The sequence below is a fragment of the Salvelinus sp. IW2-2015 genome, linkage group LG6.1 (genome assembly GCF_002910315.2).
Source record: "Salvelinus sp. IW2-2015 linkage group LG6.1, ASM291031v2, whole genome shotgun sequence".
Taxonomy (NCBI): Eukaryota; Metazoa; Chordata; class Actinopteri; order Salmoniformes; family Salmonidae; genus Salvelinus; species Salvelinus sp. IW2-2015.
Window position 1 is genome coordinate 13845031 of NC_036845.1, and position 13305 is coordinate 13858335.

General features: G+C 42.1%; 2 protein-coding genes across 3 annotated transcripts in view; one reads left to right on the top strand and one right to left on the bottom strand.

Annotated features, from left to right (window-relative positions):
• The first annotated feature begins 928 nt into the window (after nt 1–928).
• LOC111964667 (vitelline membrane outer layer protein 1-like) lies at nt 929–3992 on the top strand. Its single transcript, XM_070444016.1, has 4 exons — nt 929–1170; nt 1452–1564; nt 3384–3690; nt 3843–3992. The coding sequence occupies exons 1-4, from the start codon at nt 943–945 to the stop codon at nt 3843–3845; spliced, it is 651 nt and encodes a 216-aa protein (XP_070300117.1). The 5' UTR covers nt 929–942; the 3' UTR covers nt 3846–3992.
• Nucleotides 3993–7574: 3582 nt separating this feature from the next.
• The window catches only part of LOC111965145 (raftlin), a 69171-nt gene continuing 63440 nt past the window's right edge, over nt 7575–13305 (bottom strand). For both annotated transcript variants that reach the window (XM_023989163.2, XM_023989162.2), the window contains exons 9-10: nt 12350–12425; nt 7575–11637 (exon numbers count right to left, since the gene is read on the bottom strand). In XM_023989163.2, coding sequence (XP_023844931.1) covers nt 10981–11637; nt 12350–12425 — 733 coding nt within the window. In that variant the 3' untranslated portion in view covers nt 7575–10980. The remainder of the gene's footprint in view (nt 11638–12349; nt 12426–13305) is intronic.

Below are 13305 nucleotides of genomic sequence, written 5' to 3' on the forward strand. Positions count from 1 at the left end.
CTCACTTGCTCACATTGTATATAGACTTATTTTTCACTGTATTATTGACTGTATGTTTGTTTTACTCCATGTGTAACTATGTGTTGTTGTATGTGTCGAACTGCTTTGCTTTATCTTGGCCAGGTCGCAATTGTAAATGAGAACGTGTTCTCAATTTGCCTACCTGGTTAAATAAAGGTGAAATAAAAAAAATGCAACAAGGTCATTTTTCTGTCTTTATTTAATTGGAAATGTAGACTCATTAACATCCATAGAATTGTTTGAATGTCGACTATAGCAAAAAAATCCTAAAATATCACAGCTCTGTTATACCAAACGTGAGGAAAAAGCTACTCATTATGCAAGTCCTGCTGAATGAAAATGATTACTTCAGTTGCCTTGGGACTGCACATGCACAGCGATAACAGAAAGGCTCTTTATGTGAGGTAAGAAAATGAAAATGTTGAAGTCAATGTAAATTAACTGATCTATTTTGATAAAGACCACGAATAACACTTGTTCCTTTTTCACTCTGTCACGCAAAACAAATGGTTAGGAGAGTTTGTTACATAATAGCATGGAAAGGCAACATACTGTTTTATAGTATCAGCGTTGGACCTGGTTTCTAACAATTAGAGGTTTTCTTTAGAATACGTCATAGCACGTAAACAGTCAAATTACTAACATACAACATGGGTCATAATTTGGTATGACAAATTATTGACACTTCATTAAGAGCAGGTGTAACATTACCAGCTGCTTTTGAAGTCACTGCCAGTATTGCTATTTTTAACTCGAAGTCCTAGTACCACCTGCCTCTTCCCATGGCCAGACCACAGTGTTGTAAATAATCAATACTGATAACAGTATGGAGGCACCATTTGGAGGCATGAGTGAGGAAGGTTATAAGAGTTCACTGTCTTTGTTCCATCCCTTCTGTGGATGAGACTGACTTCTGTCAACATGACTACCCCTCTGTTCACCGCTCTGTCCTTCCTGGCTGTGTTGGCCCTTGGGTCATGTCTACCTACCTTGCCTGAGGAGCAGCCCTATGTGGAGCATGCTGGTATTCAGTACAGCGCTAGGCCTTACACCTCCCTCCTCACCGTGCCCAATGGAGAGCAGTTTGGGAACTGGACCTGGCCCGAGATGTGTCCCGACAAGTTCTTTGCCGTTGGGTTCATGCTCCGGGTAAGCAAGTGCTCCTTCATACATTTCAAACACATCTATCCGTTTGGATAGCATTTCTTTCAATTAGTCAATTCATGGATTAAATTCCAGTCCTCTGTGGTCAAAATGCCTATTTTCGGACAGCCCATTTAAAAAAATTATAAAATAAATCCTACTCCATTCAAATCCTAAATTTGATGTAATCAAAATGTATTTGTGTTGTTGATCCGTTACCAAACATGAGAGACCATTCTTCTTTTGTTTGAGCTAATGCTAGCATATGTCCATTAACCTTCTCTCAGGTGGAGTCCGAACAGTACGGTCTGGACGACACTGCCCTGAATGGCATTCGCTTGATCTGCGCTAAGGACGAAGATATGAGCTTCTTGTACACCATTGAGTCTCACACTGGATTGTAAATACAGACTAGAACAACATTCCTCACATCGACCGATCACATTGCTCAATGTAGACACAATTGGAGATAATCATATTTCCTTTTAAGATACAGGTTTAACTGTAAAAGCGCATTTCAAACTATAGTGATGATGACATAAACTCAGCAAAAAAAGAAACGTCCTCTCACTGTCAACTGCGTTTTATTTTCAGCAAACTTAACGTGTAAATATTTGTATGAACATAAGAAGATTCAACAACTGAGACATTAACTGAACAAGTTCCACAGACATGTGAATAACAAATGGAATAATGTGTCCCTGAACAAAGGGGGGGTCGAAATCAAAAGTAACAGTCAGTATCTGGTGTACTAAGTACTGCAGTTCATCTCCTCTTCATGAACTGCACCAGATTTGCCAGTTCTTGCTGTGAGATGTTACCCCACTCTTCCATCAAGGCACCTGCAAGTTCCCGGACATTTCTGGGGGGAATGGCCCTCACCCTCTGATCCAACAGGTCCCAGACGTGCTCAATGGGATTGAGATCTGCGCTCTTCGCTGGCCATGGCAGAACACTGACATTCCTGTCTTGCAGGAAATCACGCACAGAACAAGCAGTATGGCTGGTGGCATTGTCATGCTGGAGGGTCATGTCAGGATGAGCCTGCAGGAAGGGTACCACATGAGGGAGGAGGATGTCTTCCCTGTAACGCACAGCGTTGAGATTGCCTGCAATGACAACAAGCTCTGTCCGATGATGCTGTGACACACCGCCCCAGACCATCACGAACCCTCCACCTCCAAATCGATCCCGCTCCAGAGTACAGGCCTCGGTGTAACGCTCATTCCTTCAACGATAAACGCAAATCCGATCATCACCCCTGGTGAGACAAAACTGACACGTCAGTGAAGAGTACTTTTTGCCAGTACTGTCTAGTCCAGTGACGGTGGGTTTGTGCCCATAGGCATGTCTGGTGAGGACCTGCCTTACAACAGGCCTACAAGCCCTCAGTCCAGCCTCTCTCAGCCTATTGCGGACAGTCTGAGCACTGATGGAGGGATTGTGCGTTCCTGGTGTAACTCGGGCAGTTGTTGTTGCCATCCTGTACCGCAGGTGTGATGTTCGGATGTAACAACACCTGCACAGGATCGGTATATGTGGTCTGCCACTGCGAGGACGATCAGCTGTCCGTCTTGTCTCCCTGTAGCGCTGTCTTAGGAGTCTCACAGTACGGGCATTGCAATTTATTTCCCTGGCCACATCTGCAGTCYTCATACCTCCTTGCAGCATGCCTAAGGCACGTTCACGCAGATGAGCAGAGACCCTGGGCATCTTTCTTTTGGTGTTTTTCAGAGTCAGTAGAAAAGCCTCTTTTAGTGTCCTACATTTTCACAACTGTGACCATAATTGTCTGCCGTCTGTAAGCTGTTAGTGTCTTAACGACTGTTCCACAGGTGCATGTTCATTTGTTTATGGTTCATTGAACAAGCATGGGAAATGGTGTTTAAACCCTTTACAATGAAGATCTGTGAAGTTATTTKGATTTTTACGAATTCTTTGAAAGACATGGTCCTGAAAAAGGACTTCTTTTTTTGCTGAGTTTATAACATGCCTCTTGTCATCCTATTTCATTGCCCAAAGAAGACATCAACTTATCAGCTAAACCCTGCATCTTCAAACTGCAGTGATAAGACATAATGGGCCTCTTTTCTCTCTCTCTCTCTCTGTCTCACYGCTATGGTCAAACCTCATTCCAGACTGCTGTGATGGTGAAACCTTATTCCATGTCACATCTTCCCTCTGTATGCCTCTATCTCCCCCCTTTCTTCCTCTCCCAGCTTTGGTGACTGGTCGGACCCTCAGTATTGTCCCAGGGGTGTGCTGACTTCCTTCCAGCTGCGTGTGGAGCTCCACCAGGGTATGTTCGGTGACGACACAGCCGCCAACAACATCAGGTTCCGCTGCAGCAGCAACCCCACCCTCACAGGCGCCGGCCTGGACTACGGCGAGTACAGCCTTTGGAGCCAGGATTGTGGCGATGGAGGAATCTGTGGCATCGAGACYAAGATGGAGGAATACCAGTACGGTCTGGATGACTCATCTCTCAATGACGTGCGCTTCCACTGTTGCGCCAAACTCCAGCAGGTGAGAAGATGGTTGTGACACCGGATCATTTATCATAGAGGGTCTGAATGAGTTGGTCTTGTGTATGATATTGATATCATGGCAGCTCTGGAACACTAAAGTGTATCACTCATTTTCTATCCCTCTTGTGTTCTTTTGTCTYATCYTCACAGTAATMATCTGAGGGAGATACCTCTTCTGGAYCAATCTCAACCAACCAACCAGCCCAGACCTGTCAACACACAGGCACTGACCCATGGTCCATTCAAGCCAATCTACACCCAATATCTGAATCTACCACTGGTTAAAACCTAATAAATCATTCAACTGTCTCTTTATGGCTCCTTTGTTCAGTGAGGCTGAAACAAATGACATTAGCTCCTACTGAATATAACCCGCTCATCTGAGCTGAAGAAGCTGAAGAACCCCCCCCCCCCCCCAGATCACTCCACAATGCGCACTGAAATCCTCATCAGCATGAGAACAGCATGTTTTCATAGAGCGTCTCTAATGAACCAATAAACTCAAAAGCAAAGTCATAACAAGTGCGCACAAAATGGAGGTGCTGACACACGCATTTCTCCTCCTAGAAAGAGAGCTAATTAAGAAATGACAAGGGGTATTAATTAATTTACAGTTTAAAGGCCTGTCGGTGTCCGATAAGGCGGTGATTGGCATAGACAGAGGTAATTGTGTTAATGTGTGAGTGGGTAATCTGCAAACGCAGTGTGAGTGGAGAAAAAGGACCGTGTGACTTTATCAAGCTGCWCCGCAATGGTTTTCACCAGATACTCAAACATGAGGCAATGGAGGCATACTGATAACGACCCATAATTCACTGCTCTGGAGTTTCTCTTTCATGCTAATGAGTAAACTTCTGGTGAACTCCCAAGTTATGTTCAAACTTATTTGCCTCTTGGTACACAATACTTTCATTTAGTGTGGGTTAGATTGGAGTGATAGTAAAGAGTGATGACATAGGTCATCTGTATATGTGTGTTGATACTTTGAAAGGGACTTTATAAGACCATGAAGTGTTTAAATGCAGACAAAATATGCATTTGTTTGCGCCATAAGCAGCATCAGGGGTAGGTACATCCAACCAGATGAGCAGGTGACTGGCATGACCACTAGATGGCAGTGTTATCTTAGAGGTGAATTGACATGGTTCAGTGGATGGATGGTATGACACAGGGGTATTCAACTCTTACCCTACGAGGTCCGGTGCCTGCTGGCTTTCTGTTCTGCGCGATAATTAATTGCATCCACCTGGTGTCCCAGGTCTAAATCAGTTCCTGGTAAGAGGGGAACAATGGGAAAAAAGCAATGGTGCTGGCTTCGAGGYCCAGAGTTCAGTTTAAGGGGTATGACAGAACCAACTACATGAAAACCAGTAAAAATAACAGTATACACAATGTAGATGAACAGAAATGATTAAGTGATCAGTTTGAATGTCCTCTTACAGTTTGCAGTAAATCAATTAACCTTTATGGCCCTCTGGGCACAGAATGATATTCCTTGAATTAATCTTGGCGTATCATTATACAAATATAAATATTTAGTCTGATAAATTCAGATCTTAAAACAAGATTACCAAAATACTCCAGACATTCAGTATGCCACATTCAGCAGTTTTATCCCAAACCAAACATCAGTTCAGGTCTTAGTGGTAAACCCCATGGGCCACAGCGCTTTAGGCCATAAGTACAGTTGTTCAATACTACAACTGCAGGATGGAAATGAGGMTTTTTGACACGCTCTAGTGGTCCACCTCATCCCCTTGGTCATTTAAGATCTAATAATGCTTCCTTTAGTGGACACCCTGGATATGATGTGGTTGTGGTTTCATAGCCCTCATTATAATGACCCTGTCCTCCCCAGGGATCCTAGCTCTCATGATGTATAGATCACCCCTGACCGCGAAACTCTACGTAAATACGCTTGTTTTCATGAGCATCATTACCATGAGTTATGAACATGTAATGTATTTTAATACAGCAGCATAATGCCTATACATCTGATCAACTGTGACCCCTTCATGGTACTGAAAATATAATAAGTAGATACGACAGATTTGAAACAATAGTTATGTTTGTTTTTTTACCCCTTGTGCCCCCTAAGAAAATGACATTGTCTGTAAACGCATAGCTAYAGCACTCAGGTCCAGCCTGATCCAACAATGGAGAGTCCTTATACTGTAGACTGTGAGGGACTGACGTTTTCTGCATTTACCTCTTTACATTCTTTCAGCACTCCAAGGCCAACCTACAAGAGCCCTTCATTYGGGGGCCGATTCCGACCCGAGTTAAGCATGTGTAAATGGAATGTAATTCCCTTTTTATGCACTTTTCTCTCTACGGGTATTCTGACCTTGAACTTGAGAATAGCATGCTATTCAACCGCTATTCATTTTGGGTGGGGATCAAATAAATGAAGGTGTGGTGGAGGTGTGTCTACAGATATGCCGTATTCTAACCTCGACTTAATTCCCTCATAATTACACCATCTTTACACATGACGAAACAATGAATAAGGTCAAGCAACCTGTCAGTTCCAAGTGGAACAACATCTACTTAATTTCTTCCCCTGATAGAAATAACACCATTCTCCATGCACTGTCATTTACAAATTGATAAGAGCTAGGTAAATGAGTAAGACGTTTGGATAAGGGGATTGTAAATATAAATGACAATAGTTTCCTAACCCTAAATAATACACAAGATCAGAGTATTTTAAAATCTACTAACTGGTGGTGGAAAGGAGATAAATATGTGTGTATTAAGATGTCTTTTTCATTAATCCCCATTCTGAACCAATTCTCTCAATTACACTGAGTGTACAAAACATTAGGAACACCTTATTTTTCCATGACAGACTGACCAAGTGATTCCAGGTGAAAGCTATGATCCCTTATTGATGTAATTTGTTAAATCCACAAAAATCAGTGTAGATGAAGGGGAGGAGAAAGGTTAACATGGATTGTGTATGTGTGCCATATAGAGGGTGAATGGGCAAGACTAATATATTTAAGTGCCTTTGAACGTGGTATGGTAGTAGGTGCCAAGCGCACCGGTTTGAGTGTGACAAGAACTGCAACGCTGCTGGGTTTTTCACGCTCAAATGTTTCCTGTGTGTATCAAGAATGGTCCACCACCCAAAGGACATCCAGCTAACTTGACACAACTGTGGGAAGCATTGGAATCAACATGGGCCAGTATCCCTGTGGAACACTTGACACCTTGTAGAGTCCATGCCCTGATGAATTGAACCTGTTCRGAGGGTAAAAGGAGGTGCAACTCAATATTAGGAAGGTGTTCCCAATTGTTTGCACACTCAGTGTCTGTCGAGAAAATTTGAATTAAAGGTACACCATATTTAATGGGATGGCTTTAGATAAATGTACTGAAAACCCTTCTGAATGAAAACTCCATGAGAAAATCTGTTGGCCAGCAAGTGGGAGGGTTTTCAGCAGTTGAATTACATTTATTCAGTGCATGCAAGGTAGCCACACCTGCAAAGCTTGTTACACACCTGCATACGGTAAATATGGATACCAACTACCGAGAAGTGCTTAATAAATCAAAAAAATAATAGATTTTCTGAGAGTGAATCGGGCACTTAGAGCTGAACCTGAACAAAACATGTCTCAGCTTGTTTTTCTCACTGGCCAATGTCATGTTTAACCACCCATGTGATTCTAATGTCTAATGGTGCATTTTAGTGTTTACGGAATCTAAGACATGGAAGGTTGCACATAAAGCTTTACAAGAGACTTGAAAATTGAAAGACCACTGATGAGTGAAATGTGTAGTGTTGGGTAATGATTTGAGTTTAGGAATGACCCCAAACATGGCAAAATGCATTGGTTTTCAGAATTCCCCTAGAAACATAAAACACCACAGGTGCACATTAAATATAAATAATTTTATAATATACAAATTGTACAGTCATGAACAGTAGGGATGTGGACATTTCCATGAAAAGCGAATACAAAGAATACCTTCGTTTTTACAAAGACTGCAGTGCGTGACGGTAGCCGATGACCAAAGACACTCAACATTCAAAATGGCAGCGCAGGTGATGAAAACAGTAACATCGGAGATGAAACCTAACAATACAATTCCAGAGGCCACGAGCAAGCTAAAGTGACAACATAAAGAGATTGCCCTCCTACTGTATCATGTTTCTGTCATTTCTAATCTGTCCATTTCACATCATAACACACAGGAAATGAACCCTGGAACACACATTTTGCACAGCATTATCAAGAACATTTGCACTGCCACTGACTGCTGAGCTTTAGACAATTATGGTTACATAAAGACAGGAAATAGTAGATTACCTTTTTTCCATGAGTGGGTTGGAGGCGCTTGGTCTAGACAAGGCTGAGGTTAGTTAGTCACAGGATGAGGGATCGTCAAGGAAGAGTAAGTAAACAACATTCAGCATCATTTAACTGATGAAGTGCCAGATCCTGCTTCACTTTCTCTCCATATCCTTGTTTTTCAGTACCAGGAAAAATGTAGTCTACCCACTCTCCCCAGAGTCTACTTATGTCCAAGCTGAGCAAATGTACAATCACAAATCATCTCTTATCAYGAGAGATGAGGGCATGGAGTTCACGACTCCCCAGGTAATACAAACGGATACAGGACCTGGTGTCATTTGACCCAACTCTGTGGAGGTTACAGTTGTCCATGTTAATGGTGTCCTACCGGAATGCTGTAGGTGTTAAAATACAATGATGTAAAGGATGAGATCACCTGATAGTTCCTGGCTGTATTTTTCCACACTTTCCTACCATAACTTGATGTACATTGTACTTGAACAGGCAGTATTGTCTCCGTGTAAAATAATATACAAAGGAGCAAGGATCACAGATATAAAAAAAAAAGACTCAAATTGGTATGAACAACAGAACTGATGAACACATAATAAACAATGTATGAATAAGCAAATATGACAGTCCTACATGATCTTATATCCGGGCAAAAAGCGATTTGTTTAAATCTAAAGAGAAAAAATTACTTGATAAGAAGCCAATGGGGAAATCTGTCTCAGCTTCCAGATAATCTCTACAGTTATCACAGAGGGGTGTTTTAGATTTACATTTCTTACTCATATTTGTCCTAGCCACACAAATATTAAAACTGACAAGTCATTTATATTCTCTCTCTAGCTGTGACCCACAAAGCTAAATAAAATATGTTGAATACAACAAGTGCTTATTAAAGCTCATAATCGCCTAAAGCGAAGTGTCGCTGGAAAAAAACAATACCACAGATAATATCACAAAATAAAAAAAGATCCTGACTTCATATCAAATCTGCTATTTGACATGTGGGCAAACTCCTTTCTACTTGAACAAGTCGCAGCTGTGGAAAATCCATCAAATATGGTTCAAACATGACCCCTGACCACTTGGCCATTAGTAATGACCTCACGCCTACAGCATGGACCATATGGTGGAAAAAGTTGCCAATGACGACTCCATAGCTACAAATCCCCAATATGCCTAAGGAGGTAGCTAGCTCCAGTATGAGCGTTAGAAAGCACACTTCAGCTAGCGTTAGCACGACAGAATACACTGAGGCTAACTTCAAATCAAAAACAGAAACTTACCCTTTAAATCAACAACACCTGTTAAAGCCAAATTCCTTACCTCCCGTTCAAATCTAAAACAGAGAACACTGAACTTACCTTCGTATTACCTTCAAACACTGATTGTAGCAACCCTCTCAGGCTATAACACTGAAACTTCTGACATTTGTACTTCACGATTTAGGCCCAGTATCACAATAAGGCTATCCTGGTCACAGTTTGGAATTCTATTCTATACAATACATCTGCCATTGAGATGAACATTTCAGAACAGTCGGTTATTCAGAAAAATACCACATCTACAAAACGGCGACAAGCCTATATTCATCTGTAAACATACAGGTTTCTACAGACTTTGCTTAGCAACTGCAGCACAAGAAAAATCAATCCCTATGAAAATCACAATCCAGATGAAGTGCTATTTGTTATTTTTCGAGGTGAGGTTTTCCACTGTCAATAGCCACGTAAGTGACCCCCATTAGAAATGTCTGACTTGACTGACACCCCACTGACAAAGTCCATTAGCCGGTTAATGATTTCTCCACACAGCATCGATGCAGCACCACTTTAAAATGAAAAGCAACATGATACCTTGAAAGACTACATTATGGTTTTGGTATGGTCAGAAATGACACCGCCAAGAGGTGCTTTAAAAGCTTGAGGTGAAATACTAAAGCAAAGTCAATGGAAAATGACAATTCGAACATAGCTATTCCAAATTGCTCAATCATCTTTTWTTTTTACTTCTTCTGTGCTCCGTTTCTATCTTGAACATCCAGTCATGGCACAGCCCATAACCTTGCCCTCATACTTGCCAAGTACTTTTTAATGACCATTGATTGGAAAAGCTATTAAAATCAAACGTGTGTAAACTCTCAAAGTTGACTCAACATTTCCAAGTTTGGTTCTCATCACACTTCACTTCCACTCAACCCACACACATTCAATGGAGATKTACTCCATTATCAAACMCTTKACTTGGCTTGGATAWTGACACATWYGGAATGCAAGGCGAATGYRTCATACCTACTATAAGAATCAAAGCGATTATCAGCATCATCTGTAGTACTTTACATTATGTGCTAAAAGTAAATCAAGTTCCATTCACCTTGCATTGGATTGCCTGTCGCAACAACAGCCACTACATTTCCCACAGTGCTCCTCATCTAAACCCATGTGACATACAGTAACTGTACCACTATGGTACTGTACAAATAAGGACAAGCGAGTTTGCCTGGTTAAAGTCTGTGTTTCTTCAGACCCAAGGTCCATTGGTTCCATCAATTTGTCCATTATATGCAGTGACTCTCGTACATTAGTATCCTGCGCATCATTCTCAGTTATGTACGTTCACTATGTGTAGGCATAGGATCAGTCTGAGGCTGTGAGAGAGACKGGTGTGTGTCCATCTGTGGTAGAGATGTGTCCATTGTGGAGAGATGCTGCAGAGGATAGAGTGATTACATGGTAGGAGGATGTTGCAGCAATTTAGGCTGTTCCAGGGGGTAATGGGGACTTTGTGGAGCCCCTATCTCAGGTTATGATGTTTCGTAGGTACATGATTGATGGGTAGGAGAACCCTTAGGTGTGATGTCTGCTGTGGTCTGAAGAGGTTTACACATCCGACCTTTGACTTTCTTCGGGGCATTGATTGGTCAATTTTATCTGTCCATCATCTTTTACTGCCTTTTGCACCTCCTGCACTAAATGTTAATCCTGGTCAGTTGGGTCTTGTTGCACGTCAACATTCTCAGTTACTCCATTCTCTTCCCCTCCATTTGTCTCTTCCTTAGTCTCAACCCCATTTTCCTTCACTTCCATTTCAGCTCCTCCCCCTTTCTTCTCTTTCTGCCCTTGCTCTTTGGTCTCCACCTCCACCTCTGAACCCTTGGTAGTTTCGGTTTCAYCATCAACTGCCACCCCATTTTCTTTCTCTTCCACGGTCTCCCTCTCTCCATCTCTTTCCTCCTCAGTCTCTGCCCCTGCTTCTTCTCTCTCCTGCACTCTCCCCTCTTTGTCGCTCTTGTCATCTGTTCCTGCAGCTCCAACTCTCTCCTCCCCAGTTTCTACCCCGCTTTCTACCCCTTCCTCAGTTTCTGCCTCAACTTTTTTCTCTTCCTCCACCTCACAGGGATCCCCACCCTCTTTACACACAGTCTCTACCTCCGCCTCTTTCACTTTCTCCTTTTTGTTCCCCTTGTTTTCCTTCACCTTCCTCTCCTCTTTGAGCACCTTTTCCCCATCATCAAGAATCTTGGAATCTTCCAGATCTTTCTCTGCTGCCAATTGCTTGTTTTTCTTCTTCTTCTTGTTTTTTGACGCGTCTTTAACAGAGTTCTTGTTGGACTTGCTTTTGAATATCAGTTTCTGAAAGACAGGATGTTTGTGTAAGACGGTTTCTCTAAACTGCTGTTCTATTGGCCATGTTAAGGATGGACAGACAGACCGTTGGAAATTGACATAATAGCAAACTTGGAAAGAACAAATTAAAATGATTCTCATTGTGGGGAATGAAATGGTAATTTCAATGGAATTGATTGGTGCCTTCAGGGGTACAGACCAAACAAGAAAATATGGGTGGTAATATTTCTGAGATTSCCTCCATTGACCCTCTTTTAGCTGAGACTTACAGTATACTGAGGCAAACAGCATATTTCCTGCATACAAACATTCACATTATCATTCTCTGCCCCACTCTACCAGGGTTATTGCCCATCAGTTTGGTTGCCAATGGTGACCAGAGTTTAAATTCAGGTCACAGACAATATCAGSATAGATTTATTCCACAAAGAACAAAGGTCAAATCTAGAGGTTATATCAGTACAATCTAGGGTCAAATGGAAAGTTCTTTCTCAACATGCATTGACGTGGTTACCACAGAATGGCTCATATCTCAAGAAGAAAGGGGTTCATTCACATTTGACCGGCAGTGTGCATATTTATCTATGTGAAAACAAAAAGAAGTGTGGTATGGGGAGGGTTGATGTTGGCCTTGGAGCGCTGCTCTGGCTAGTGAACAAGCTGCAAGCCGACCCACATGTGCCAAGACAAACACTAGGAGGAATGAGAGGTCACACACCTTGGAGTCCCCCCTCTTGCGGGGAAGGACAGGTCTCTGAAGAAAAACGACCTGCTTGGTGGCCAAACTTCCATCACTAGGGCAGAGGGAGAGATAGGGAGATGGAGAGATAACAGGCAGGTGAAATTGGAGAGAGGGAGTGAGAGAGAATATAATTAGAACTGAAATACAAATAACTTTGGAAACCATAGCCATTTTCTTGATTGTTACTTTATTTGTAGAGAACAACATCTGTACCATCGATAAAGAAATCCATGTCACACAAATCAGATTGCCACAAGCTCTTTTAGAAATACTTGGGGTCATTTCAGAGCAAGGAAGAGAGGAATGGAAAATGCAGTTTGTATTATAATGCGCCAGTTCCACATGGGGGAGCAATCCACACTCCAGGGTAGACCTTATAATGGTTTGTGTGACTAGTATGGTCAGCGCTGATGCTATATTAATAGCTGACATCTACCACAGTGAAATGTGAGTTACATAGCAGTGGTCAACCTCGATAATTCTGCTTTCTTCCCTTTCTGTCCTTTCTTGTTAACACGAGAAACCAAAAAGGAATTTGGAGCAATGATGTATGTAAATGTGAATATGTTCTATGCTTAGGGGAGAGCTCAGACACCAAGAGAAAGAGACCATGTTTACTGGCTTCCCCAAAACATGGCTGTCCTCATAAACTTCTCCAAAATAATCCCTGTCAATGCACATGTCACACTCTGTGTTCATTTACGGATAATCCATACAGCAAAGATGACAGACAGACTAATCCACCGAGGAGATTCTGTCATCAGAGGGCTTCCTGTCTCTCGTGCTTGCTCTCTCTCCTGTTCATCTCTCTTCGTTCCATCTCACACGCATAACCTTCTCTCTGCTTCTCTCCTTCATCTTTCCATCCGACATGCACGTATCGACTCTGTTTCTTACTTTAGCCTGCTGTCTCTAACTATCTGTCTCCATCA